This window comes from Corapipo altera, unplaced genomic scaffold, assembly GCF_003945725.1.
Source record: "Corapipo altera isolate COAL_440 unplaced genomic scaffold, ASM394572v1 63, whole genome shotgun sequence".
In the NCBI taxonomy this organism is placed as follows: Eukaryota; Metazoa; Chordata; class Aves; order Passeriformes; family Pipridae; genus Corapipo; species Corapipo altera.
The window spans coordinates 1,384,094-1,412,009 of NW_020884928.1; the positions used below are offsets into that span (position 1 = coordinate 1,384,094).

The 27,916-nt window shown below is 39.7% G+C and overlaps 1 protein-coding gene across 1 annotated transcript in view; it reads right to left on the minus strand.

Moving 5' to 3' along the window:
• Nucleotides 1-27,916, minus strand: part of KIAA1217 (KIAA1217 ortholog) — a 353,867-nt gene that overhangs the window by 309,536 nt on the left and 16,415 nt on the right. Inside the window, exon 2 of the mRNA XM_027658718.1 lies at nt 22,942-23,047. Within this exon, the coding sequence (XP_027514519.1) occupies nt 22,942-23,005 (64 nt within the window). The 5' untranslated portion in view covers nt 23,006-23,047. The remainder of the gene's footprint in view (nt 1-22,941; nt 23,048-27,916) is intronic.

A 27,916-nucleotide genomic window follows, 5' to 3' on the forward strand; every position in this document is an offset into this window, starting at 1 on the left:
AGGAAACACAATGACTGAGTACTTAGTAGTTACTACCACAGTAAAAATTACAGAATGTCAGAAAAAGATCGAGTGCTAAAGCCTCGAGCATGCACACAGTTCTGAAGGGAACAGAAAGTAATACTCAAAAAAATCTGAAAAAAAATTAAAAAGCCACTTGGCAGCTGTAATATAAACCATTAAAAAAGACAGCATGTATATTAGGATGAACTGAAAGACCATAAGTTTCTAAATGAGAGTTTTAATGATTTTCAAGTCACAGGGAAACAACATCCTGAAGAAAAGCAATTGTTTTGTGTGCGAAGTGGTGGAAACAATTATCAGTGGTGCCTTGGCCCTGCAGCTGTAGGATGTGCTACGCTCTTGTTCACAGCCTTAGACTCAGCTACTCAAAGAATTAAAGAAATAGAAAAAGACAAAACTCCAGGACCAGGCAGCCATCTCTGAGTTAGTAAATTAAGCTATTTGTTCTGTGATCACAAGGCAAGCCAGTGTCTGCAGAAACTCAGTTTCAGACCGGAGAAAGTATCTGGCCTTTCATCTGCAAATTAGGCATTATTATGCTGCCGCATCCAAAAGACATTAAGTAGTGCTAAATCTCATTTGAGATGGGTCATTCTTTGCCTTTCTCCGTGGAAATGCTATCCAATTTAAGGCACAGTCCTGTGCTTCTAAGACACTGCTGGGTGTGTATATAACCCACTCCATTTGCTCTGCACTGCCAACACAAACAGTTGTTCCAGAGCCACCACCTGAGACTGCCCTGCTCTGCCTCCCATATCCATGACTGTCAGCAGTCCCTCCAAAAACAGCCCTCAGTTCCACACCATGGATCTCCCATCATAAAAACAAAACAGAAATGAAAAAGCCACCCATAGGACCACCCTTCCTCCACAAGCTGTTGAAGCACCTCTACTTTAGAGAATACGGGTTCTTTTTTATTCCAGAAAGTATTTTCAACAGAAAATCTTTAAACAGAAGCAAACATTGCAGACATGTATCAATACACATAATCCCACTGGCTTTGAATTAAAGTATTTAAAGCAGAAAACTAAGCATAAACATGACAACTGATCAGTGTCTTTCCAAATTCAAGCTCATTCTTTTCATCCCTGGAAAATTAAATTCTTCAGGATGGAAAGGTTTTCCCACCCTACAGAACCTCATGCTTGGCCTAACTATGCTTCCACAAGGTGCTTCTTCATGGAGTTTTATTGATCCTCTGAAGAGGGTGCTAAAAGTTTCTCATTTTTTTCAGGTTGATATTATTAGCTGTTCATCAAAATGCAAATTTAAGTATAAAAGAAGGAAGTCTCACGGTGTCCTCCAGAGGTACACAATGATGGTAGTTTTTGATCAATGTAAGGAGCCAATGAGCAGTTTCCTGGATCACACTGTCTCCCCATCCATTCCCATACCTCGTCCTACACTTCAAGTGCTCTTAAACACAATTGATGCTTCTATGAATCTCACAAGAAGTTGGTTACATACAGTTAATTATTTGCAACATCTGGTAACACAATAGTCATTTGAAGCCAGGAGCTGCTGGCAAAGGTCAAATGACAAAACTATTGGCCCTTGCACCACATCAGCTGCTTCTGCCCTTCTTCTTTCATGTGTGGGATGAGTCCTGCCTATGTTCAGCAACAGCCTTGCTCTATGGTGTCTACAGAAATAGGAATTCCCTTCAAAACTGTGACATTGTTTCACCAACAATATTTTTTCCCATTTTTTCTTTTTTGATTTTCTTTTCTGGTTTGAAAACCAGGAGGGTCAGGTCAGGCAAACAAATCTGCCCAAAAGCAGCATATCTGCAGTCACACTCAGGGAGAGAGGAAGGACTAAGCCAGCCAGGGTGATCCAGCCGAACCTCTGCTTCACAGCCAACCACAAACAGAAGGACAGTTATAGCAACAAGCCAGAAAGGCATGAACCAGAGCCAAGGGATGAAGAACATCACACTGAAGGACACGATTAGAGGAAATATAAACATCTCAAGCCTGTAAATGTCAACATATTCAGACCAAATAACTGCAGCACGCCTGAATTCACAATGGGTTCCACCCTCCTCACCACCATCTCCTCCTGCTGGTGCCAACCCTTCCCAGCACGCCCCCAGGAGCAGGAAGCTCCTTCCTCTACATATTTTTAATGTATCTCTATTTCTCTCTGACTGCTAATTTTAACACTCACAACCCTATATCGTCACACTGAATAACTCCCCCACATGCTGCCATTTACACAGCACTGGTATGTTTGGAAACAGGCACCTACTCACTTCCTTTCATCATTCAGGCAGGTAGTCTGACACCCTGCCTACCACCCGCCTCAGGATTTTATGCTGAGGATTATTCAGCTTTCACTGTGTGTTATAAATTGCCTGCCGTGTCCCACAGAATGTCAAGCCCTGGTAATAAAGCTGCTGGTGGTGTGATGTTCCACCAATTCACATGGGAAACACCTTCTCTTAGGTTTCACAACAGGACAGAACCTTGAAAGGTCCTCAAAGACTTTGCATTTTTCTGTAGGTTTCCTATACTGCTCAAGCAGTCCAAAATATCAAAAACAAGCACTCCTTTGCATTCATGGAAAACTATTCTGAAAGCAGAACCTGACACAGGAGCCTAGATTGCAGGCAGTGCCATCCTTTGATAAGCACAGATCAAGGCAAGACTTTGGGAACAGGTTTGGTTCACGTAGTTTCGTTCTCATGCAGATTCAAAATGCCATCTCTGACCTCTGCAGCCCTGGAGAAAGAGCACAGTGCAGCTGTCAGAGGGCAGTGCAGATCCAGGTCACTAGGCAGTAGCACCACACACTACTTGATCTGCTTTTGCACCCCCTGGGAACTGGCAGAACAAACTGCAGGATCCTGTAGACTGCAAAGTGAGGTTTCTTTTCTCTTTGGGTCCTAAATCTCTCTCATTCAAAGCCTCTACCTACTCTGCACTTTAGTCAATTCAATGATTCAAGAAAATATCTAATGATATGAAGCATCAAGAGATGTATCAAGTCAAGAATATTTCAGAATATGTTATAATGCCTTCATCGGTGTGTTTTGTACAGAATACTGCACACGCATAAAATTAAAAATGCTTTCCTCTGTCCCACACACACTTCAGTTCACAATGGATACCAAAGGTCCCTTCTGCTTTTGCAGTGCTGGACCCTAAAACACTGGCCACAGCTTAGTGAGGTCATTATGTCTTTCATTAAAAAGACCTTAATGAAAGATCATCTTTATAATGAGCTAAAGGGCAACAAAACTACATAAAAATTCCTACTGGGTTTTGTTATTTGTTTTTATACCAAAAAAATCATATTCTATCTTGTGAACTTTATGAGAGTAGCACTTCAATCATATATGCAGTCTACATAACCACACAGGTTAAATGTATTTTTTGTCTGAAATATGTGCATTTAATGTAGAATCTCTCAAAACCAACAGGGGCACAGGCTTCAAAGCAAAAGAATAAGGAGTATTTATTTTCTTTTCTTCTCTGTGATAGAATATTATGAAAATTTAAGAAAAATGAAAAAGGGATAGCCATCATCACTTTTAACCTGTTTTATTAGACTGTATCAAATAAATAAAAAAGAGAAACATTAAATCTATGCTAAAAGTCACAAATAGGCTTAGTGCACTAAGAAGAGTGGGGGGGAGGTGTTGTTTATTTTTAGAAGTAGATTGTTCCATTGAAAATATCATCTTCCTTTCACTCTGTAAACTCAAAAGTCCAAGGATTATATATTTAAGTACCAGTCCCTCAAGGGAAAGCCACCTACAGATACACTGATCCACAACTAAACTCTCTCTGTAAATTACAGAACTTGCATTAAGTTTATGTATATAAAGATTTGAGTTATATATAAAAGACAAGTTAAGTTTATATGTATAAAGGCACAAGACCAGACCTGATAGACACTGGGCAAACAAGAACTACTGCTACAAAGTTGATTGGAAAAGGTGAAAACACATGAAACCTAGAAATGTTACCTTAGAAGAGCTTCATACAAAAATTAATTCGAAGTTAGGGCACTTTATGAAAACACAACTGAAGTACAGTAGCAACCAAGAAACAAAGTGTCTTATTAATCTCTTCCAGTTTCTGCATACATTTCTGGGTTTCAATTTTTATTGCAAATGTTAAGAAGCACTAGCATATTTCTTCAGCCAAGGGAAAAACAAAAAAGTAATTGGTTCACTAACTTGTCTGCTTTGTATACATGATACTTGCATACAGAATATTCAGTCTCTTTTTGGATCTAGCTTACCTAGAAGTCAGGCCCAAAGGTGCCTAAAATAAGAACTAAAAACTGTATTGAAGAATCTATGTGAACATGACTAGTTTTCTGGACATACAGGGCATGCAGAATTCCCATTGAAGCCAAAGAAGTTGCAGAGCTTAATATATTTAAACAAAAACAGTGACACATAAATAAGAGGTACTCCTTTCAGCATTCACATGTTGATGCTGGGTCTAACTGTGCATGTAAGGTATATTTTCTTCCATTTCCAGTTTTCATATGACTGGTCCTTAGATAAAAGTAAAGGATCTGAATCAGATCCTGAGATTTAAAAACAGATCACAATTAACCATTTCATTGTGGATAAAAGTGACACTAAGGTAATAGAAATTCCATAATCTCTTGGATTAAATGCAAAATTCCCCCACAGGAAAAAGAATACGTGCTTTGGATGGAAAATAATTTCCAACATATTATAAAATTCCTTTAAGAGGACATGATTTCCCTCTTAATCAAAAAGCACAGCTGAGAACTGCCTTGTCTCACACTGAATAGACAACAAAGGCATATTTAAAATGACGCACCATAGGAAGTTTTACCATCAAAGGAAAAAGAAGATATTATAAGCTCTGGGGGGAAAATATGGTACTTAAGAATACATGGTAAATTGTTTAGGTTCCAAGTACCATAAAATATTATGAAATTCACAATTCTTTATGCATTTTAAAATCTGCTGCTACGTTCCCAGATTTGAGTAAGGAATGCCATTCTTCACCTTCTCATATAAGCAGGCAGAAAAGTCTGAACTTCTAAGCACGCTAGCATTGCATTCAGATAATAAAGGTAAGCTCAAGAAGGGTGAATAGTTTTCTACCAAAGACTTTCAAAACTCCAAATTACACAAGAATTAGCCTCATGACAGGAGTCCAGTGGATTTGTCCCTTATTTACTTTGCTAGTATGAGTGACCTCATTAATAAATACCTTTCCTCACTCCTGCTACTACCTTAACAGTCAAATGACACAGGCATAATTTCTCACCTTTAGGAACAGCAACAGAAATGAAGTAGTCATAAATCTTTTAATCTAGAAATGGCTAAAACATTTTAAAATTACTCTAAGATTAAAATATGTATTTTCATGGAAAAAAGTAGTTTAAGATGTCCTGTACATCTGTCTTTCTTTTAATTTAAGTATGTCTTGAGGTCTCCTATATTAAAGCAATGTACTGGAGTCAATGACAAAATACTTTCTTAGGTAATTATTTGAAAATTAGTAAATCTTACATCTGGACCTCTCATTATAAATGTTCTTACAGAGCTCATTACCAAGCTTACTTTAGGCAGTTAAGAAAATGAAGAGTCAGCACTGGCACTGAGTGAAAGCTTCATGTAGTAAAAGACATCTTCAAGCTCTTCCACACTTCTCAATTGTATTAGATTTACCCTGGAGATCTTCTACTACACATACTTCCTTTAAAGCATATTAAATACTAGCAAAAAAGGTAAAACTAGATGTTTACAAAAAACGTAGCAAATACTCCTATGACTGTCATATGTTGTTAGCTGACAGTTTCTATGCCTTTCTTGCTCATTGTTACTCTATGACATTCTTTAGCCCAGTTACAACATGTGCTCAGGCAATTCTGAGCATCTGACAAGCTATTCTGATAAAAGGCTGCTAAATTTTTAATAATAAACAGCTAATGTAGGAATAGCACCACCAAATTGCATTTAAGGCGCTTCAAATTCTTGTCATGTGGTTCCAGTAGCTTTACTCATCTGCATCTTCTGGTGATTTCCTGTTTTTTTCAGATCAACTATTTCCAGTGTGCCAGGTGAGAAGACCGCAGACCTTCTGAAAACCAAGAGATCGTAGATTTCTGGAAAACTCTTACATTCAGTGGAAACTCACATTTCATTCTGAAAAATTTAAATGTAAAATAATTTAGGAGGATCTCAAAAGATGAAAAATATCCTAGGCAGCATCTTTTATTCAAAACACAGTTAACACAAAATGCAACAAAAATACCAGGATCTTATGAAATTTAAATAACGCGTTCTCAGGTTCACCACACAGCTGGAGAGAGAAGTCATAGGCTAGGAAAAGTAGAAGCCCCTCTATCTGGCAGTAGGACCAGAGCAGAGAGCCCTCTGCAACAGAGCAGGAGTGCTCTGAAGCAGGGAGATTTGTGGCTGCCTCCATAGCTGTTTGTATCTGCTTTGCCCTCAGAGCATGCCAACAACATTGCCAATTACAGAAATCATTTTTGAAATGTGAACATGGGTGCTCTGAAACTGGACTGAGACCAATAACTCATTTTGCAGACATCTAGCTAGTTATTCAGATGTTAATGTTCTTCAGCCAGTACAACCAAGACTGAATTTAAACCAGTACCCTAAGAGAGAATAATATTATTTCCTCACTACCTATCTCATCAGCCATCTAATGCTTCCCAAAGCACTGAACATTTTCAAGTGCAAATACTGCTATACCTTTGACTGTTGCTATGCAACACTAGGTCTTATATTTCCTGGAAACATGTGATGAAAATTGGACTCTTGATCCTTAGCTTAAATACTATTACTCACCACCATATCTGCTATACACGATTTGGATTAATACTCATTGAGGAAACCAGCTTATAGTCTTCAGCAACTTACTTTTAGAATCTGGGCTCTGCTCCAATGTATTTCCACCCCTCATTTAATATTTAATTCTTTTTTGAACGTGACCTGCCCTGCAATTTTAAGGGAAACCACCTGAGCTCTTCATTCAGCTATATTATAGTCATTTTGCTTCAGAATTGCTCCCACAACAGTACCAGGCACGTGTTTTATGGTTATAAGAGTTAGCATCGCTGGAATGCAAGAAGACTAAGAGTACAGTGCATGCACAAGGTTCATAACGCAGTCCTTCTCATACCCTCAGGAGAAGGAATCCCACCCCATAAACAACTTCACACACAACTCATCTTCAGGCATTCTGGGAAAACAAATCACCATATCAATCAGCGTAACTTTCAGAAGTAACCACAAGATTTTCTTTTCTTCCTAAGGCAAATTATTTGCTCCTCTGTAGACATGGAGACATTCTTAGTAACACTTCTGGATAACCAGCTTTATCAGACAGATGGTATATTTTTTGGAGCAAGAGACATGGACTGTTTGTTTCACCCCAAATTGGGGCAATTCATTTTGATAAGAACTTAATTCACAGTTAATACAGATTGTTGGCATCTGGTTTTATATGAATTGATTGTACAGAGAAATCAGGTCAAGAGCAGCTCTGGGTAAGAAGACTGACAGATCTAATGTTGAACTCCTGTCACTGCACATCAGCATGAAATTTGGCTAACCAGAAGTTGACTATGCCCCTGCAGGACAGAGCATGTGTTACGTTTGCCCCCACCAATGCATTTTAAAAAAAAAGGTAGAAAAGGAACAACACAAGTAAATGCCCTCCCATTTTGCCAGACAGACTTATCAACAGCAGAGTCCTTTTCATCACAACATGCAGCCATGCTTCTTGGTACTTGGGCTTCATAGTACCTGAGGTAAGAAGAGATTAGTCAACAAGGGGTAATTACAAGACTGATACAGTTTCACATAAAGTACACATTTTTAAAGGGTTTTTTTAACAGTTTTAGTATAGTAGATTGCCTTTATCAAAATATAATCAAAGATCAGGACCACTTAAATTCCAAGAATTGCACAACATTCACATTGCATTTACAGTAATTTTCAAAGAAATTTTCAGCAAATTAGTTCACCTAGTTTCTCTCCAGACTTACTAGGTGAGTGATAATTTCTCTGTCACATTAGAAAGCTTGTAAGTGAAACGGTCTTTGAGAAAAAAATCATTTCAGTTCAAGTTCAAAATGCAGATAGACTTTGATGATGTGAACAAAATTATGACCAGGCCTCAAAATATTTACTTTGAGATGTGGCATCTCAATGTGCAGGGTGCAAGACTACAAAACTGATGTCATCATCGTGGCTAGGCTTCGCGAACAAAGATTTGGGAAGGACTCTACCCACATTTGCTATAAGCATGCTGGTGGCTAAAGAGGCCAACGTGAGATAGACATGTCCAGTTGCAAAAGGTACAGCAGAAAGACTCCTGGGATGGTATCGGCAAGACACGGTTCTTTCTGCATTGTCTCTTCAAGAGTGATCTTGTGTTCGTTCTCAAAGGAAGCAGCAGAGTTACGGATAGCGTGTCTCCAGACCTCCCGACTGGAGGCCAGAGTAGACCAGTGATGAAGATCAGTGTGATCGAGGCTGAGATGTTGTTTCAGGGAGTCCTTGTATCTCCTCTTTGGGGCTCCTCTCTTGCGGCAGCCAGTGGCAAGTTCACCACAGAACACAATCTTAGGGAAGCGGTGGTCCTTCATCCTTGAGACGTGTCCTGCCCAACGCAGCTGTGTTCTCAGCAACATGGCCTCAATACTTGAAACCGTTACCTGTTCTAGAACAGACGTATTGGTCACATAGTCTGACCAGTGGATGTCAAGGATTGTACAGAGGCAGCATTGATGAAAGCATTCTAGGAGACGCAGGTGGTGACAGTAGATGACCTGTGATTCGGACCCATATAAAAGAGTAGACAGCACAATGGCTCTGTAAACACTAATCTTTGTACTTTTCTTCAGGTGTTTATTTTGCCAGACTCTTTTATGGAGTCTTCCGAAAGCTCTCTATGCCTTTGCTAACAAAACTGATGTATGGCACAGTAGATTAGTCTTATCCTTCGCACAATAATACACTTGATACATATTCCATTTTCTATTTGCATTACTTTATAGCACCTGGACTAGACTATTTAAAAGCAGAGTTATGAATCTGATACAAACTGGACATTTTCCTGCACATCCCAACTGGTTTCTGACAGAGACTCTGATAGAGTCACAACCACAATGAGAATGAACAAAAATGGTTTCCCACCAAGTGAGAAAAAACTGTTCACCATCATGCAGTTTCATCATATAAAGCTCTTTATTCACTGAAAATTAAACAAGTAGGGTCCCCAAGTTACAAAATAACCACCCGCAACAGCATTTTTATGCTGTTCACTGACTTTGAACAGTGCTGTCAACCTTAAACATTGGGGAAAAAATCATGACCCAAGAAAAAGGTGACCCATGGTTTTTAGAGAAGGAAATTCAGAGGGGGTTTCATTTGATCTTAGAGATTTCACCCTTCACAGTTCATATCTTCCTGTTTTTCTGCAATAATGACAAAGGCAAGGAATTACCGGCATTTGTAGAACTAAGGTTCCATCTCCCACAATCACAAGACTCCGGAGAAAATGCTATAGATAGGGACACAAGGCAGCTGGGCAAAATCTCCATAGCTACCAAAACTCAATCAAAGCATTTCAACATCCCCGTCACAGCCAGCAGCCAGTAGCCACCTGTAGGTGATACCATACTCCTTCATGACCACAGAGTTTGTTTCCTCTTCACACAGCAGTCAGTGAGCTTCACTGACACCTCTCCTTCCATGGGTCCCGTGGGGGTTCATGGTTCAGGTTTAGGGTAATCAGCAGAAGTGCAGGAAGACACATGTTCTTTCTAATACATCTGGGAACAGCAGAGATCAAAAAGGGGAAGATGGGAAAGAACAAAGCCAGGAAAATAGAAGGCCTGTAATGTTTGTTGTTGACTTCACTTAAACAATGCAACATGCACAACACTGGAGGTCAAAAAACTCCAAAACTCCTGCAGACTGAGACTGTCTTCAATTCCACTAAAAACTGGGTTTGCCTGAAGCAGCTATTCAATTTCAGCAGACTTTCAACAAAATAAAGTGAGTCTGGAAAATTCAATGCTTCTTTCTAGAGACCTGAACTTTTTTTTTTCTCTAGTGTGGAAGTAGGAATTTGTGTATAGTTTGAAGGAACCTGTTGCACAGAGGGCTCCATTCAGAATATTTTTTGATAATGAGACACAAACATAATCTTTTTAAAAGAAACCAATAAAAATGCAAATGGCATTGCAAAACCGTTTTTTTGAAACAGCATTGAGAGAAAAGGTGTTTTAAACCACTGTTAATTACCAAACTTAAGTACTTAAATGACAGTAGGCAAAATAACTTAAACCTGAATTTTTGGACCAACTGAGGAAACAGTGATGATTTTTGTGTGGACACTATTAGGATAGGAGTTTAGAGATCCCACCAGGCCACAGAATACATCATCACCTAGTACATTAGAAGGAAGAGAGAAGGGGACCCCTTATAGTCAGCCTTGCTTCATACAGGTTTTGCTTTGAAGCAGGTTACTCTGTACTGTACTTTGAAGGACACTGCAATGAACATGCACTTCATTGCTAATGTCAAATTTAATAAACTAATGTGAAACTTCAGAAATAAAAGTCATTAATTCCTGCCTGTGTTAGTTTTACAGTAAAGTAGCAGCACGTTATCATTAATAACTTCTGGCGTCTGATTGAAATACAACAATTTGGAATCCTCCAAGATCTTTTAAAATACATACATATATTGTAATAGCAGTAAATAAAAAATGAAAAGTGATGTACAGCTCTGACAACATTAATCTACAAGTTAAAACTGCATAAAAAGTGGATGGGGGAGTTACATTTCATTTCAGGAATCCTCCTGGTAATCTTTCAGCAGCTACAACAAAAGAACAAGGCCTATTTTATTCCATCTATTTTAGCAGTCTGTGAATACCACTGAAGGTCTTAATGATTTGTGCAACTGGTAATTATTCCATCTTGCTGGTTAGCCTGGAAAATGCCTCCAAAGTGTGCCATATCCTTCTTCAGGGCACAACGATTAATCAGTCATCAAAGTCAAGCCCTCAGCAAAACAGATCTACTATTTCATAGAGGTTAAGGCCAGGAAGGACTATTTAACCATCTAGTCCCAACTCCTACATTTCATGAAACATTACATTTCTCCCTCAATCCCACTTCAAGCCCAGACTCTTTAAGATATGTCAGAAAATGTTAGTCCTACAGGTGGAACGCCTGTATTATAAAGACAGCACTGATGCCGTAATACGATGGAGAACTGACAACCTATGACCAGAGTCTCAGCACATGGATGAGAACCAACATATCTGATTTGGAGAAGTAAATTACCTTTGAAGTCCAAATCTTATGACCACATGGATAAGAAATGTCACAAAAGACAGGGTGCCTTGTACAACCTCCAAGCTTTGACTGCCCCATAGAGCATCTCCACTGCTGCTGAGAACTTCTGTAGCTTCTGAGAAGGGCAAGAAAACCCAGAGAGAAATACAACCCAAATATATGTGGCCAACAACACCTCTGTTGCATTAAATCCTGGCTTAGGCACCTGAACCCACACATGGCACTCACAGGCACCAAGTTCAGAGCCAAGAGGGCTACAAGCACATTTGTGGAAACACAAGCAGTTCCCTTGTCTTTGTGGCCCACAGTAGAACAGCAACATGCACAGAGGCTCAGACTGCAGCCCACAGGGCAACTTACTGCTCCTGAAAGAAGGGCCATGAATACTGAAACCACAGAGTCTTAGCAAGAAAAGGAAAGATGGTTAATTCAGAACTTAAAGCAGCCAAGAAGGTTAATAAAAATTTTTATTCTAAGGGAGTGCATCTCTCTTAGTGTGTTAGATATTCGTGTGTTATTTATGTTGAACCTTGCTGGAAAACTGCAAAAGAAACTCTGTATTAAAAAAAATAACTAAATAAACAGTAAAACCAGGGATATCTCTGAAAGTACTTTCATGGACTCACCTAAAAATTCATTGTGATTTAAACCAGATTAAATTTATAAAGTTAGAAGACTCTAAAGAGCATGATTCTTCTAGGATTTATATAACAATTATTTCCTGACATTTAATACTGCCTTTAAAAAGGCAGAAAAAAGGGAGAGGGGAAAAAAAAAGCTAAGTAAATACGCAATGCATGCAGCTCTGCTTTAGGAAGTCGAATGGCAATCTGATTTTCTTAATCAGAATAAACTTGCTCTTTCCTTCAGACTGTTCTCTCATTTATCTTACTCTTCACATAGCATTACAGTGAAAACCATCACTTTTGCTAGACAAGAGAGCAATCCAGGATTGGGAATATAAAAGATTAAAAAAATTAGAACAAAAAACCCAAAAAACAAAAACAACAAACTGCAAGAACGTGAAACAAACAAAAAGACCCCAATACCCTTTCAGTTGCTAAACATCTTTGTTTCCTGCCTTAGGTGCTGTTCAAATCCCTTTGAACACCCTGCCCTCTCCATTCACTTACTTTCAATTGACAAGACAATTTAGCACAATTTGACTATACAGGATCTTCTTCCTGCTGTTTTTTTACTCTTCTTATTTTCTGGGGCTCTTGGACAGAAACCAAACATGCCAACATATTGTTTTCTCAATACTGTTCCTGGTCTCAGTGTTTGCTAATTTCCCCAGCATAGCAAACACGCAGTGTTATGACTACAGAGCACTTTATTATTTGCTATATTATAGCAAAGAATAATACTGTGAAACGTTCTTGCCATCACATCCACACTCCCAACTCCTGTGCCTGTGTACCTTCCTCATTCTTCTTTCTGACTTGCAGCTGGACAAAGGAAGAAAGGTAACAGCTTTGTATTTCAAAGAGAAAAAAGTGTACCCAGCAGGCTCCTAGGATCTACATCATAAATTGGCTGAGAAAGAACAAGCAGACACTATCATGAACCTGCATTCTTCATGTGTCCTTAGTTTGGGGCAAGCAAAAGCAGCCCATATTGTGCCAGGATGCTTGTATGCTGTAACAGAAGCAGTGAGCAAGTTTCCTTTCTCCATTCCCACCCCTCTGGACAGTTAGAAGTGCCTTGTGGTTCCTGACCATGAAAGACAAGATATTCAGAAGCATCTGCTATATCTGCCCTGCAGCCTGACTGTTGTGGGAGTCTGATGGGTCACCACCATCACTCCTGGCAGCAGCTGGTGGGTGGTACCACATCAGTGCCATCACCATGCAAGCAGGGACTGATATGTAGCAGCAGGTGCCACAAGGGTAACCTCCATGTCAGGGAAACCCCAGCATCTCCATCTATATCAAAGATGACTGCACAGAGCCCCAGCTCCCCACTTAAACAGAAGAACTTCATTCTCCAAAATACTTTCACACAGTGGACAAAGACATTCATTCTCCTCCCCATTTCTGTATACAATTCCTTATACCTCCATCTTGTGGCCTTGAACTGTTCTAACTATTAAAAAATATTGTAATGTGGATGGGAGAGGGTAGCAAATGAAAAAACAGTAGGCCCTGCCTGTTGAGAAGAAGCAACAGAAGATATCCCACCCATCTCTGAGGGGATGTAAAGGGACACTCTGTTGTGAGCCTTTGGGAGACAGTTCCTTTTTTGAGTAGAAGAAACTTCTGACTTTACATCTTTGAAAGGAAAATTAAGTATTTGCTATAATACTTTAAAAACACTTCACCAATATAAAAGTTCTTCATATTGTAATCCAGAACTTTTTCTTCCACTTTTCAATTAGTTTTAAATAAAATTGCTTTGAATTTTTTATTGTAGTTAATCAACAGTATTTTTGAGGTTAACAAAAATTTGCTTTGCTGCCAACACACAAAAAAAGTCTAAATGCCTGTTCTCAGAATAAAAATGGTACAATCTAAGTATACCAGAACTAGACTATAAAAAAACCCACCATACACAGTCACCCTGTCATTCCCAAACAAGAGTAGCCAATTTGTGGCTATTAGCACATTGTGTATAGCACAATCCATCCAGCCCTTCCCTGGGCTGCCAAACAAATTCTGGGTGGCTGTTTGTGTTAGAGCTTATCAGCAGTGCTGACAAGAGATGCCAGCCATCAGCAAACACCTTCTAAAACATGCAGCAGTTTGGCTGCTGTTTTTACCCGTCAGCCACTTCTCAGCGAGCCCTTATCAGGAGGGAGAACACTTAATCACAGTTCTCCAACAGTTAATATTAAAGGGGAGAACAGGATGACTTCTGGCAAATTAGAGTCAGCTGAAGTTACCACCCTTTCCCTCTCTTTTCCCCAGACCAGTGTGAGATAGTTTTAATCCTTTACTGTAAGACAACCACAGTTTGTTTTCTCCCTTTTCAGTTGCCTTTCCCGTGAAAGTCTGGGGCTTAGCAAAGAACGAGCTTGCAGAATTTTAGCTTGCTAATGCAGGATCTGGTTCCTCAATCCATAATTTAACTTACACTGAATGTTTACTACAAGGGTACCCCTATAAAACATACTAAAGACATAAAATTTCTAAGCAGCACCACATTTTGAAAAATATTCACCATATTATTTACTAAATAATCCAAGCTAAAAATTGCTCTTGGATGCATCAAAGACCCCTTAACACAGAAACATCTTAAATATAAATATGCATATATAAATAATGTCTAATAAGATCTCAAGTAAATATAATATATCAATATCAGATCTGTAACACAACATCTTATGGAGAAATTAAAATGAGAGATGAGGTTCCTCGGGCTGTGGTCCTCAGACATACTGCTTTTACTGATGCCTTCTTACAGTTTTTCAAAAGGTTTCAATTTTCTCCCTTTAAGAAAGGAAAACACATCTCTAAACATGATCTAGATCTCATTTTCCTTCAAGAATTTGACAGAAATTCATGACAGCAAAAATGCCTGTGAATTTCTACTTCTTTCCTTTACTACTCCTATCTCAAGACTGTAAGCCTGATCTTTCCTCCAAACCTCATTTTTCCACTAATATTTTCCAGAAATTACTGCATCAACAGCCTGACAAATGCACCCTTGAGAGGTGTGAATGCCAACAGACAGGGAGCTGGGTTCAAACTCCTTGATAAATCGATCTGAGAAAGAAGATTCTGAAACATGCACAGAATTGCAAAATTAATTTTCTTCTTGAATCCATTAGCAGACCTGAATAAATTAGTTTTGACAAACAGCACATTCTCACTGACCACAAAAAAAATACAACACTGAAATGCAATCTGAGGCACTCCTAGAGCTGTATGGAAACGAAATAATTTCTTACAGCAATGTTTACACTGGCACACAGGAATGACAGAAAATTAGAGGTAAATTTTCAGATCACAGCACCCACAAGCTCTGGATTCCACAGCTTTACTGCCCAGCATAAGCACTGTCACAGCATGCCAAAGATGCAACTAAAGGACCAGGGTCCATGTCTGGAAAGCTGAGCTGTGCCAGCACCACACCTCTTGTCCAGGGTTCATCTCTGCATTCTGCAGCAGTGTTATGGGGCTCGGCTGCCCTCATACCCTACAGTCCTCCCACAGCCAACAGTAGTTTGAAGCCAAAGGAGATGGAGTAAGCTGTTCAATTCTGGTAGAAACAAAGCTTTTTTTGATTATCTTGTCCTCACAACAAAACCCAATACACATTCGTTACACATCTGATAGCACTGCAGCAGCGATGACTAACCTGGACAGCTGTAACACTTGTGCTTGCTATGAAGAACTGAGAAATTGCTATGAGAAACAGCACAGCAGCTCGACATATGCAAGCATTCCAAAGAGGAGCAAGATTAATTTTAAATAAAACTGAATCTTTGAATGAATGTAAAACTGAAACAATAAAACAGACAATAAGAAAAACTGAGTGCATAACACATATATAACATACATGTGTTACCCTACTTATGCCACACTGTGCCTCAACACTACACCCAGAGCTCTTCAATTTTTAATGGTTTTATTTGGTAGGTATGTCATCACACAGAAAGCAGCACATAAACTCAGGAACCCTCCAAGATGGCATTTCACCAAAATAAAAAGAAAACAGTAAGTTCAACCACAGTTTAAATTGTTCCCTTTGACACAAACCAAGATATGTCACTCTGGGACAGGTTGCAGCAGGACTGGCACACTGTTCAGCTGGAAGATGAAGCCACTTAAATTCAGGTCTGAGCATCCAGGTGCCGATACAGGCGGAGGCCCTGCTCCACTCAGTGCAGAGGGCTGGGCTCTCGGCTGCCACAAGTGCTGAGACATTTCACTCATCTGCAAGCCTATGGCTAACAGGAGCTGGAGAAAAAGGGAGCATTATCTTGTTCCTTTAGCTACCAAACTTGAGAGCTGTGCAGAGAATCATAGAATGGTTTGGGCTGGAAAGGACATTAAAGATCATCTTGTTCCAAACTCTCTGACAAAGGCAGGGACACCTTCCACTAGATTAGATTGTTGGTCCATGCATGCAATTCCTTCCACTTATTAGGGAATCCTAAGCACATATCACCCATCCTTGTGGAGTCCTATGGAGTACCAAGTCCTCTGGAACAGGGACTCTCCTTTCCCCCTTACCTTTGGGGCTTTGCATTAGGGTGTACATACCCTGCTAGGACAAGGGATGGGGCAGAGAGGCCTCTTGTTCTAGGCAGTGCTCCAGTGGTCACAACAAACAAAACCTAACAGTAACTGTTTGGTGGAACAAAAGGATCCTGCCAAAGGATGCACCTTAAGACAGCACATAGCATCCCCCTGATTTCTGCACCCTTGAGCATCAAGGGAAACCCTCTAGCCCAGCTCTACTCAAACTTTCCCAGGGTGAGATGGTACAGTTCAAATTCTTCTGTGAGTAAGGGATAGATTGGATTTGAAATTGGATCTCTTCTTTCTACTATTTTACTTATCAAGCTAAAGACATTTCAGTCTATGGTCAGTGAAATGTAATGACATGCATTAAAAGGAATTATTTTTAAAGCACATCAATGCAATAGCCACCGAACTGTAAGTCCAGTACTTCATAAGAAAAGCTCACACCAATACCCACATCTTTTATTCATGTATTTTAGTAAGACTAAAAGCTCATATACTTTCAGATTCATGTAAGTGTAATGTTGGATATGTATGAGGATGAAGATTGCAGGAGTTACTGTTCTCAGGTTTCTGGAAATAATGAAAAAGACTGATGGACTCTGGAAAAAGCCTCCTTATGCATATAGCACTATTTCAAGGTTTTTTCACATCTTCTGGTCTAGATAGCCTGGCTAAATATACAGAAGAGAGTTACCATGTTGGGCAGTTGTATTCCTTTCCTTGGGACAGTTTTAAAGCTGTTTGCTGTACCTATCAACACTTTTTTTAATTCATGTTGCATGCACACAGGAGACAAAACAACACTAAAAGGAAGCACTGCCATAACAACGTGGAGAAGGAGGATGACTCACTTCAACCAAACAAGGTATTTGCCAACTATGCAAAAGATTTTTGTTTGGCTTTTCTTCTATTTGCATGGCAAGTGCTGCCTCTTTGGGTATAAAACTCATCCCAAGGGACGGCACATAGCATCCCCCTGCTTTCTGGTTCAGTCAGCAGCACAAACCAGCGATGCACTGCATAAAGGAGGCTCCCACCCAGATTCCATGTGACCTTGCTGTTCATTATCATCTTCCTGCTTTTTGGGACATAAGGAGATAGCAATTGTGTAGTTACCAAATTATTTGTCTTCAGATGTCTAATCTGTTTTTAAACATAGGACGGACCAAAGACCGGGCCTGAAATACTTAATGATTTTCCTACTATATATGTGGACTTGTTGAGCTAGCTACTACATTTTTCAAAAACATTTGAGAGAATTACCCACTATGTACTTTTGAAAAAGCTGCTAGCTCTAGATGAAGAGGTTAGAATAACTCCAGAGAGGATTTCTGCTGTCTGAGAGAAGGGTCAATGTGATTTTGAGTGAACAGTCAGTCACTACAAAAATGCTTTTAAAAGTGTGCTAGGCTACTGAGCTCCGAGCCTCATGCAAGGCTACACACAGCCCCTAGGAATTTCAATCATCAGCCACAGATTATGGTATCTGTGGCATACACGCAGGCAGCACTGAGTTTACTTATCCACTGAAGCCAATGAATCTGATGAAGCTGACTAAATAACCTAGAGAGAATGAATACTGAATGAAGTTGTACAGATCCAACTTCACCTAGGTAAAACACACAGAAATAAGCCTCTAGCAAGTTTGAGGATATTTTTGTTGTTATTGGCATTTAAAGTACCATTAAATGATGCAGAGCTGGCATTATTTATTCATTGGGTTGTTAATTTAATAATCTCGCTAGAAAGCACCTGTAAGAGCAAATGCTTGTGCATAAGCATAGCACTGTAAATATAGAGTTTTATTTTGAAGGAGGTTCTCACAATGCTAATGCATGATTTCCACTTTAGGATGAAATTCTTCTTTTGCAGAACTCCTTGTTATTAACGTGCACAAAGTGCACTTAAGTCTCTCATAAATACCTATTAGGAGATGGCACCTTTCAGAAAAATCTATGCTCCAGAAATAACAATAATTATTTCTTGTGAGCTTACAAATGGAATCAAAGTTACTGATTTTGACCTCTGATGATCACTATCATGCACTACTATCATGCATTACAGAGGTATTCACAGCTAGAGCACTCCAACAAGATGAACAGTTCCCAGTGCAGTGTTTCCCCTGTTCTCACAATGCACATTTCTCACCCTGTCTGCCAGAATTCAGATCTGTTTTAGTTACAAGACCATCTGCTTTTTGAAAGTTTGGGTTTTTTTATGACAGATGGATGAGGTTCAAATTCTTGTTGTAACCAGCAATGAAATTTTACAATTCATTGTCTCTGCTGCTTACTGTCTTGCTTTAATTACTTGAAAGGAAGAACTCTCATGGGGGGAGACAGAGTTTTCCAAATGCATAAAATTTTTAAACGAAAATAAGCATATAAAATTTAAATTTTTTAGCCTAGCTCCAGGTTTGTAACCTAGTTCTATAATCCTGTATTGGCTCAGGTTTCTCTTTCATGTCCCAGAATAAAAGGATGTGGAAGCAGAGGGAGTACTTTAAGGGACTATCTACAGTGTTACAAGCATCATATTTTTCCCTTCAGAGTCTCACAATATCATCTGGCTCTTTCAAAGTCTTAGTTCTGCAAGTCTGGTGTTTGCAGAAGAGACTCACTTTAAAAAAGCTCACGAAAAAACAATAGGCTTCTAGCTCTTCATATTAAAGGCATAAAAACTTTGAAAGTTGGTAGGCAGATTTATGGTTTTTACTTAAATTCTTTCATGTTTAAAAAAACCTCTCCATTTTTATTTCCCATTTAATACTCTTTTTGCAGTGACAAGCTTGGAACAGCAAACAAACCACCATGATACCACTAAAAAAAAAAATAGTAAAAGCGTTCCCACTAATACCATGCTGGCAATCTGGCAAGCCTTGATCCTCAAGCCATAAATTCTACATCCACCAGCCACAAGCTCCCTGGTACATACCTCAGGAGGAGGGAAGTGTCAGGAAGTGCGTCACTGACAGTAGCAGGATTTGAGGGCCCCATTGCTGACCACAGCTGTATCAGGTTTGCATCCTGGTTCCAAACCAATATCACTAGATTGCCCTCAAACTCAGCACTGCTTTGCTTATTGCCCCACGGTCCGGGACTGGGATGAACCACAAGCCCCTGCCCCACCGCAGCTCCCCTGCCAGGGATGCACATAGCCCCAAAATGGGATGCATACTTGGACTAGGGAAAGCTTCAGGCAGAGCTCCATGTCGGCTACCCTGCTGTAACAGGAGACTTAAGCTGTGTGCGAACAGGGGATGGAGGGGAGGGAGGACCAAAGAAAAAATAATCGAGAAGAACTCTAAACAATCCTCTAGTTTACATCCCTAGGTTATGCTGCAGACTCATTCCATCTGTGAAAATATTTCACGGTGAACCACATGTCACGTTTACATTAATTTGTTAGCAGCAAATAAGTGCTGCCTGCACAGCCGCAGGCAGCAGCCTCCCGTGGCCCCGCCACTGCCGCGCACCAGCCTCGCAAACATGCGCTGCTGGGAAGGGTCACGTCCGGATCTCAAATGCTACAGAACAGTTCAGCCCAGATCAACAACATTTGAATCTCTGTCCTTTATTATTCGTTCACTGTGGCTCTTTTGTAGGCTTCAGTCTTGGTTTCAATGAAGCAACTGTTTCACCAAAAGGAGGAAAAAAAGACAGAGGAGAAGAGGAACTCTAAGGAGTAGGGGGAAGTCTGACAGCAGATATAGAAGTGTAATCCAAGAAAAAAATATCTAACAGTGTTTTGCTCTCGTTACTTCTTGATTTCCCAGAAAAATCAAAAGCAGATGCTCTATTTACTCTGTTCCCATAGTAAACAATACTTGCCTTAATCTATTTCCTTATGTTATTCACATTTTCCCCCTCTCATTTACTAATAAAATGAATGAAAGACACAACTAGTATAGATGTGGAGAAGAAACAGGCAGATGAGACATTTTTCATCATTTAAAAAATAATTTTCAAGACAAAGTTTCTACTAACCATGTTCTTCTCTGAGAGAAAATATCATAATCTACTCCTCAAAATCAGTACAGTCTAGATGCTGCCGAGCCTTCTGGAACTACCTGGTTTGTGTTTTTTTTTTTTTTTAGTCTTATTAAAAAACCAACCCTAAAACCAAGAAAGCACATTTAATTTACACAAGTATTTTCCAGCAAAGCCATGATGACTGTTCAACATTCACATCCACTTCATTGTACTCTGGAGCTATAAGCATTTTCCACGCATTCTTTTTAAATCTTGATTATTTTAACAGAAAAAGGATAGCCCAGAAGGAATCTCTGTATTGAAGACATTTCTCCTGAAGTCATATTGGATTCAAAGTGGTCAGGACTATATAACATAGGAGCAATTTATTTAAAATTAAGATAGCAATAAAAGTAGTACAAAGAAAAGCACGTGAATATCATTGACAAACCTGACTGCTGTAACATTTTGCCCATGTTATGTCTAATCATCAAAATTCCAGCACTAATTTTTTTTTAATTGTTTTTGAATGCTGGGATATGCCAAAGGTTAATTTTAAAAGAACACAGTAACAGGTGTTACTGACTGATATCTGCTGCATTTTACAATCTGCTCATCAGCCTTCAACCCCAGCTACCCAGCTACTGCAGCAGCTTCTTTTTAAATCCTAAAAAATCACTGTACTGTGCTGGAAATCCACACCAGTTCAGCCAAGGCTGGGAAACGTCAGTGCACTGCAGCTCCATCCTCCACATAGCCATTCCCATTTTGAAATCAGGTTGCCTAAAATGGACCTATTTCATTTGGTATGACTGAACTGGTCAAAATCAGTTGTTTGCATAAAAAAGAATCAACCTGCAGTGAATGCTAGACATGGCTGGATGTGAATCAACCGATGCCCAAAAAATCTACTACTGGAAAGTGCTCACACATAAAAGCGCCATTAAAAACAACCATAAGGCAAATTTCTACTGAATTAGATCCGCCCTATTCCAAATAAAATCAATTAATTGAATAATCAACAGGGAAAGAGTTTAAAAAAAATCTGGAAAATGTTTCCTTAAAGCAGATACAAAAGGTTGGAGTGTCACTAACCAGACCTACAGGGAAAGACTGACACACTACCTTCCCAGACCCCACTTCAAAGCTTTGCTATCTCCAAGCTTGGATTGGAAGCAAAATCCCAAAGGGGAGGTGACTTTCAAGTACTAAACCTACTTCAAAAAAAGTACTTCAGATTCAAAGAAGGTGTGTTGCACAGACTCAGAGTCTGGCCCTCAGAAGTACAAACATAGAAGTAAGGTGAATTTAAACTCAGTCTGTCTCAAGGCAGACAGTAATGAATGCAAAGCACGATGAACAGAAACAGCTTCAAACATTTGCAGTAATAGGGGTGGTTCAGTCCCACAAAACCTGGTGACAAGGTAGCTCCACTAATCAGACCTGAAGATGAGAGAAGCAGGTTGCTGACACTGCCTACCCAAGAGGCAAATAAGAGGGCAGTCCCTCCAGGGGCACAGAGAGCAGCCACAGTCCTCAAGGTGTTTATTCCCTGAACAGTACCTGGTCAGAAGTTAGTAACTGTTACCAACCTACTGATGGTGCTCTGCTGACAATGATTTCACAAGGAGCTTCACATCAGCATGGATGACATAAATATTCACATTTTCTCTCAGCAACAGCAATCACCCACCACTTGTTGCCAGAGCTATTAGGAGAAGGATCCAGGTCCAGAAGTCCATAGTTCTGTCTAATATTCAATAATCATCAATAGTAAACCCACAAATACTGACATGTAAATATCTAGATTTATTCCCAAATATGAGAACCATAAGCAGAGTTTTCTGCTTCTCAGCAAGACTCCCTAGCAGACACAGTCATCTATACACTGCTAAAATCATAAAGAAAGGCCCAAGTCCAATTCAGGAACTGAACACAGACAAATATCTTTCTTAGAGGGTCAAACAGGAGGTCCCAGCTACCCACCACACCCTAGTTTTCTGTGAGGAAAATTATACAACTTTACTGCATAAAGAGTAATTATCCCATAACAGATAGCCCTACCTTCCTCACCCCAATGCTTATCTTCTGTATATATATATAAAAGAAAGATACAATGAAGGACAGCTCAAATCTCAATGAACATCTCCAATTCTGCTTTTATATCCTCCCTACCCATTTAGCACATCATCATCTCTCCAGAGGAATCTGTCTCTAAGCATGTCAGAAATAAGACACACATGCATCCACCACTTCCCAGCAGATCATCTTCCAATGCCCATGAAGGCAGGAGAGCGTGCTAAGACATACAAAAAGAGGCTGATGAAAGCAGCCCACGTCACCAGGTTTGTGAAGACAGGAGATGTGGGCAAGCAGCACTTCCTGCACCGAGGATGAGGTTTCACACTTACCCAGCTCCCTACAGGGGAGAGCCACGCTCCAGCGGGGCGGCCGGGCAGCTCTGCCATGAGGCATGCCGGGGCATCACAGCATGAACGAGCAGCAGCTTCGGGAAACCTAAAACAGGGGAAAAGGGAGTCAAGAGTGAATGTGCTGATGCCCCTTTTGAAACCAGTACTGACAGCTTCGCACAGACAGCTGCAGCACTGCCACAGCTGAAAAACCCTGTAAACAACACATCATCGAGGCTGACCAACCAAAACAGTGTTTGGTAAAATGCAATTAAAGCAGGAAGTATTAGCAATATAACAGCTATTCACATTAGAAAATATTGCAATGATCTCAAAACCAAACATTTTTAACCCAGCAGTGGTGCCCTGCAACAGCTGGGTGACAGCAACAAAAGATAGTCAGGGCTTCCAGTGAGCATACTCTCCACACACACATACCCTCTCCCCTGCAATTGTCTCTATTTGGCAATGTGATTTGTCCTAAGATAAGAATTTGAGGTGCGAATTGCAGGAGGAAGTGTCTGGATTTTCACATAATGAAAGCATTCCAGAAATGGGGAAGCTGTGACAACTGTGATTGACTTTGGTACACACCAGGCTGCAAAAGGGTGCAAAATGCTGGAGTCTAGGCCAACTGGTGCCTCAAGGTTGCAGGAAGTTTCTGGGTGAATCTCCCACACACCTTCCCCAGGCAGACACACCTGCAGGGTACTTCCAATCTGAAGATGGGGAACAGTCACTTTTGGACAGGTGAGTAAAAACAGCAAGATCCGGTCACGTGCAGAGATAAAATCTGAAAGTAGCTACATAGGTGCTTTGCTGCCTTGCAATTGTGCATTCTGCAAGGCCAAAGACTGCAAACCTGCCTGTTTCTAGCTGAACCTGCTTATATCATATAGTGCATTGGCAATATTTAGATACCGTATTAGCAATAAATGTAGTCAGAATCATCCACATAATCAGTGTCATACTTCTTGCACCTGCCCGAGAGTCTTCTCTCTACTACACTGCCACAAGTTGTTAGCAACAGATGATTCAACTCTTTAAGCATCACCTACCCTTCAGTGTTTCATCACAAGGCAGAGCTGACATACGCCTGAAGAAATTGTGAGCTCCCAGCATTTGTAATATTGTATTTCAGCCTTATTTCACTGATACCCCTTTCCAAGCTTCATCCATTTTAAGTTACTTCTAGTGATTTCAAATAAAACATTATATCTTAGAAGCAAAAAGTTAAAAAGAAAAATAACATTATCTCCATCACTCAAGAACAGTATGAGTTTAAAGATTACAATGCAACTAATGTGATCCAGGTTCAAGGTGATAATACCTTGAAATAAGCATTATCAAAAGTACACCAAACAACGGGAATCTACCAAAAGGCCGAGATATAATTATACAATTTGCCCTTTAACTTGCATTTGACAGTGTTTAAGTGACATTTCCCAAACTTAAGGAAAACATTCCATATTCACAAAGTCCTGTAGGCTGAAAAACACAGCCTATGCTCTGTCGAAACTTCAAAACAAATGTAGTTTTAAGAGCACTGCATAACAGGAAACTACTGGTCACATCTGAAAATGGTTGGCCCCATTAGTGAACCTCAAACCACCTTAAGAGAAAACAAAAGGCAGAAACCCAATGCCTTTGCCTCTCCTTGCTTCAGTTTCCCAGTAAAAGAATACGGTACTGACAAGATGCTTTGATATTGCCTCCAACATCAATGCCGAGATGCACCAGTGGCATTTTTCAGAACAAGCCCAGACAATCCATTAACAAGAACCACAGATTCACATTTAGGATTGAAAGGGCCAACATACTTGAATATGTACAAATAAGTGAGTCAGGAGAAGGAAGAGGAGCCAAAGAAAGTTGCTGGATTTATGACTTCTGAATTGAGAATGGCAACATTGCTTATCACAACATGCATAATCAAAATCTTTTGTACAGGCTATACTTGATTAAATTAGGTTAATTTTCACTATAAAATTGGAAAATAATTACTGGTTGAAAATAATATATAGAATATCCTTTTTCTAAAGAGTGCTATAGTTGGAGGAGAACATAGTTCGTTCTCCATACAAAACAGAAGAGACTAAATTGCTTGAACACAAATTGTGCCCAGCAACTCTGTAATAACTGCATACAGAACATAAACAGGCTTTGTTGAGAACTAAAAATATCTAATCAGGTATAATTGTAAATTTTATTTTCCATTTGTAAATAACCAAGGGAGAGAACTAGAGAGCAGAGATGTAAAATAATATTCTAGCTGGGGATATTTTGTTAAGACATAAGCTTCTACCCACCCCTTCCCTAATGCCTGCAAGGCTCTTCTGCTTCTGAACTTATTTCAATTGTTAGTTTCTCTTTGAAGGTATTTCAACTATAATGCAAGCAATGCTCTAATGTATTCTCAGTGATGTGCTATATTTCCCAAACAGTTCTTTCACATCATCTGCAAATTTGGATGCTGCAATGTACTTGCTATGCTCATGTGCATCTCTATTTCTAAGGAATGTCAGCGTTAGCATCGAGATGCTTCAAAGTTTCTAAACTTAAAATAAATAAATAAATACACCAAAAAAAGCCCCAAACATACACCTATGGGTTTACTCACATGAACCTATTTTGGCACTTAACCCATCTCATCCCTCTCCACCTGCCCAATTGCTGACTGGTCCTGCTCTGCTGTCCAGCTCCACCAGGAAGCCCAGCTCTCTGGAGCCAGAGGAGGGGGTTTGAAGGGTCCTGCTGGTGGCACAGCCCAGCCAACACCACCCCAATGTACTTCACCCCTCTCCCTTACCAGGTTCATCCTTTGGGTAAGCAGATTTGGTAACCTGCATGCCTCGTAAACCTGCCTCTGCCAACACTTATTTTTCAGATGTACAAGTAGTCACGCCCGTCCTGAACCCCCAAAACACCAAGAGCTGCACTAAGACATGACGTTCTGGATACATCAGCAGAAAGCAGATGGCAATTGCCTCATATTTAGAGCATCTAGACACCACAGTTCTTGCTGCTTAAGGGACACTTCTGACATTGTCCCATGTTATGCCTTCCCTATGATGGCATCTGAATACATTTTGCCACCAATTAAGGGCCCACTGTGATGAGGACCCTTCTAAAAGGGTAGGGGCAGTGGGCAGCATAGCCTATGCCTTTGTCTCCTCCTCCAGAAGTAACAGGCAGACTTTTCAGAGAAGGAAAACTATTGTCAGCCTCATTTGTACCCTGAACTATCCCAAACTAAATATAAGTTAAAAGAAGAATAATGTAAGAAGAGAACAAAAGACTACCAGTCTGCCTTATGAAACAGATTTTTTTTTAATAAGTTTAAATATGCTTCTTCGAAGGCAGCAGTAAAGGGAGCAAATATCCCACTTTTACTAGCCCAATTGCAAGAGCCGCACCAAGTTCACTGAAAATGCAAAGGCAAAGAAAAAGCCAGAAATTCCCTACATTCCACGGCTCTCCAACAAATAATTTATCAATGGATGAAAAAATTAAGCCATAATTAGCAGTGTTGTTGACCCAAGTAGTCATCCTGTGTTCTTTAAAGAAAAGCAAACATTTTCAGGTTGTAAAAGAGCAATGACAAAAATGTCACTTTTCTGTAAACAGCAGCTGACAATTTTATACAATAAATAGTGCTATTTTGTAGTAATAAGTACAATATCAGCAACACAGTAAAGTTAACATATTAACACTGACAGAAATTATCTCTGTTCTCTATTAATATGCATTCTTTACAGATGGTTATTTATTAAACATGAGCTGAAAGGTTATCTATGGCCATATTAGCAAACATCTGCTTGTGATTCTGATTTCATGTTTGCATGCTATTCTTGGAAAAGCAACCATTTTTGAGAAGTACCAGATGTGACCAAGTGTTCTGAATCATAAAATATTCTTCAGAAAGATAAAAGTCCAGGGCCAGGAAAGAAATCACATACTCTGAGCACAGCAACTGCCTTATACTGCTACTGCTGAATTCTCCAGGGGAAAAGTGTTATGAAGATGGAAAAAAGCAGTTTATTTAGTGTGCCACTACAGATAATTACTCTTATTTTTAAATATGAAACATTCAAAAGTATAAACATGAACTCAGTTTCAACTTTAAAGCAGAAAAGTTATGCACTACAAGAACTGCACCACCTATTTGCTCTCCAGCATGGGACTGACACAGGACCTTTCAATCTCCGGTGTCAGCAGCTTAGGCAGCCTTCCACAAACTGACTTTAGGGATCTTGCTCCCCAGATGACCTCACCAGGATCTCCAGTACCCACAAGAAGGAAGAAACAGTTAACTTTGGGATAGGAAGGTGTTGGAGTCAGTAGACGAGAGCTATAGCAAGCAATACGAGGGAATTAATGTAGACCAAACCAAGGAGAGAGGGGTTGTTTAACTCTTTCTTAGTGTCTCACTGTAATATATTAATTGCTTAACCTATTTCCTAAAAATAATTTTAAAAAGGGTTCTGAACTGTCAAAATATATGTTCATTATTTTTCATAGCTACACCCTTTGAATGAGTAATACTGTTCCATAAGAAATGGATGTAAAAAGCAAAGAAAGAAGATGAACAATGTAAATTAGAAAAACTGAAGAGTAATTTAATAATGAATAAAGAGATTAACAAATAAAATTAAATTCTAAATGTTAAAGCTTCTTTGTACATCTCAGAAAACCTGAGCTGCCCAGGTCTTCCAAGACTCAGAAATCCTTTCAAGAAATCCTTTCACACATTTTGCTTTTCACTGCTATTTTGCCTGCATCTTTAAGACTCGGATTAAGTCTCCAAGAAGGGAACACACCATTCTTCATGGAAAGCCCTGGAAGGTACAAGAGTTTGACCATGGTGACCAGGTAGAGAAGCTGGCGGATTCCCTGCAACAAGGTGCAGGGTCAGGGTGTTCACCAAGCTCCCATGTGCCTCAGTCATGCTTTTCCCAGCACTGGAACAGGAGTT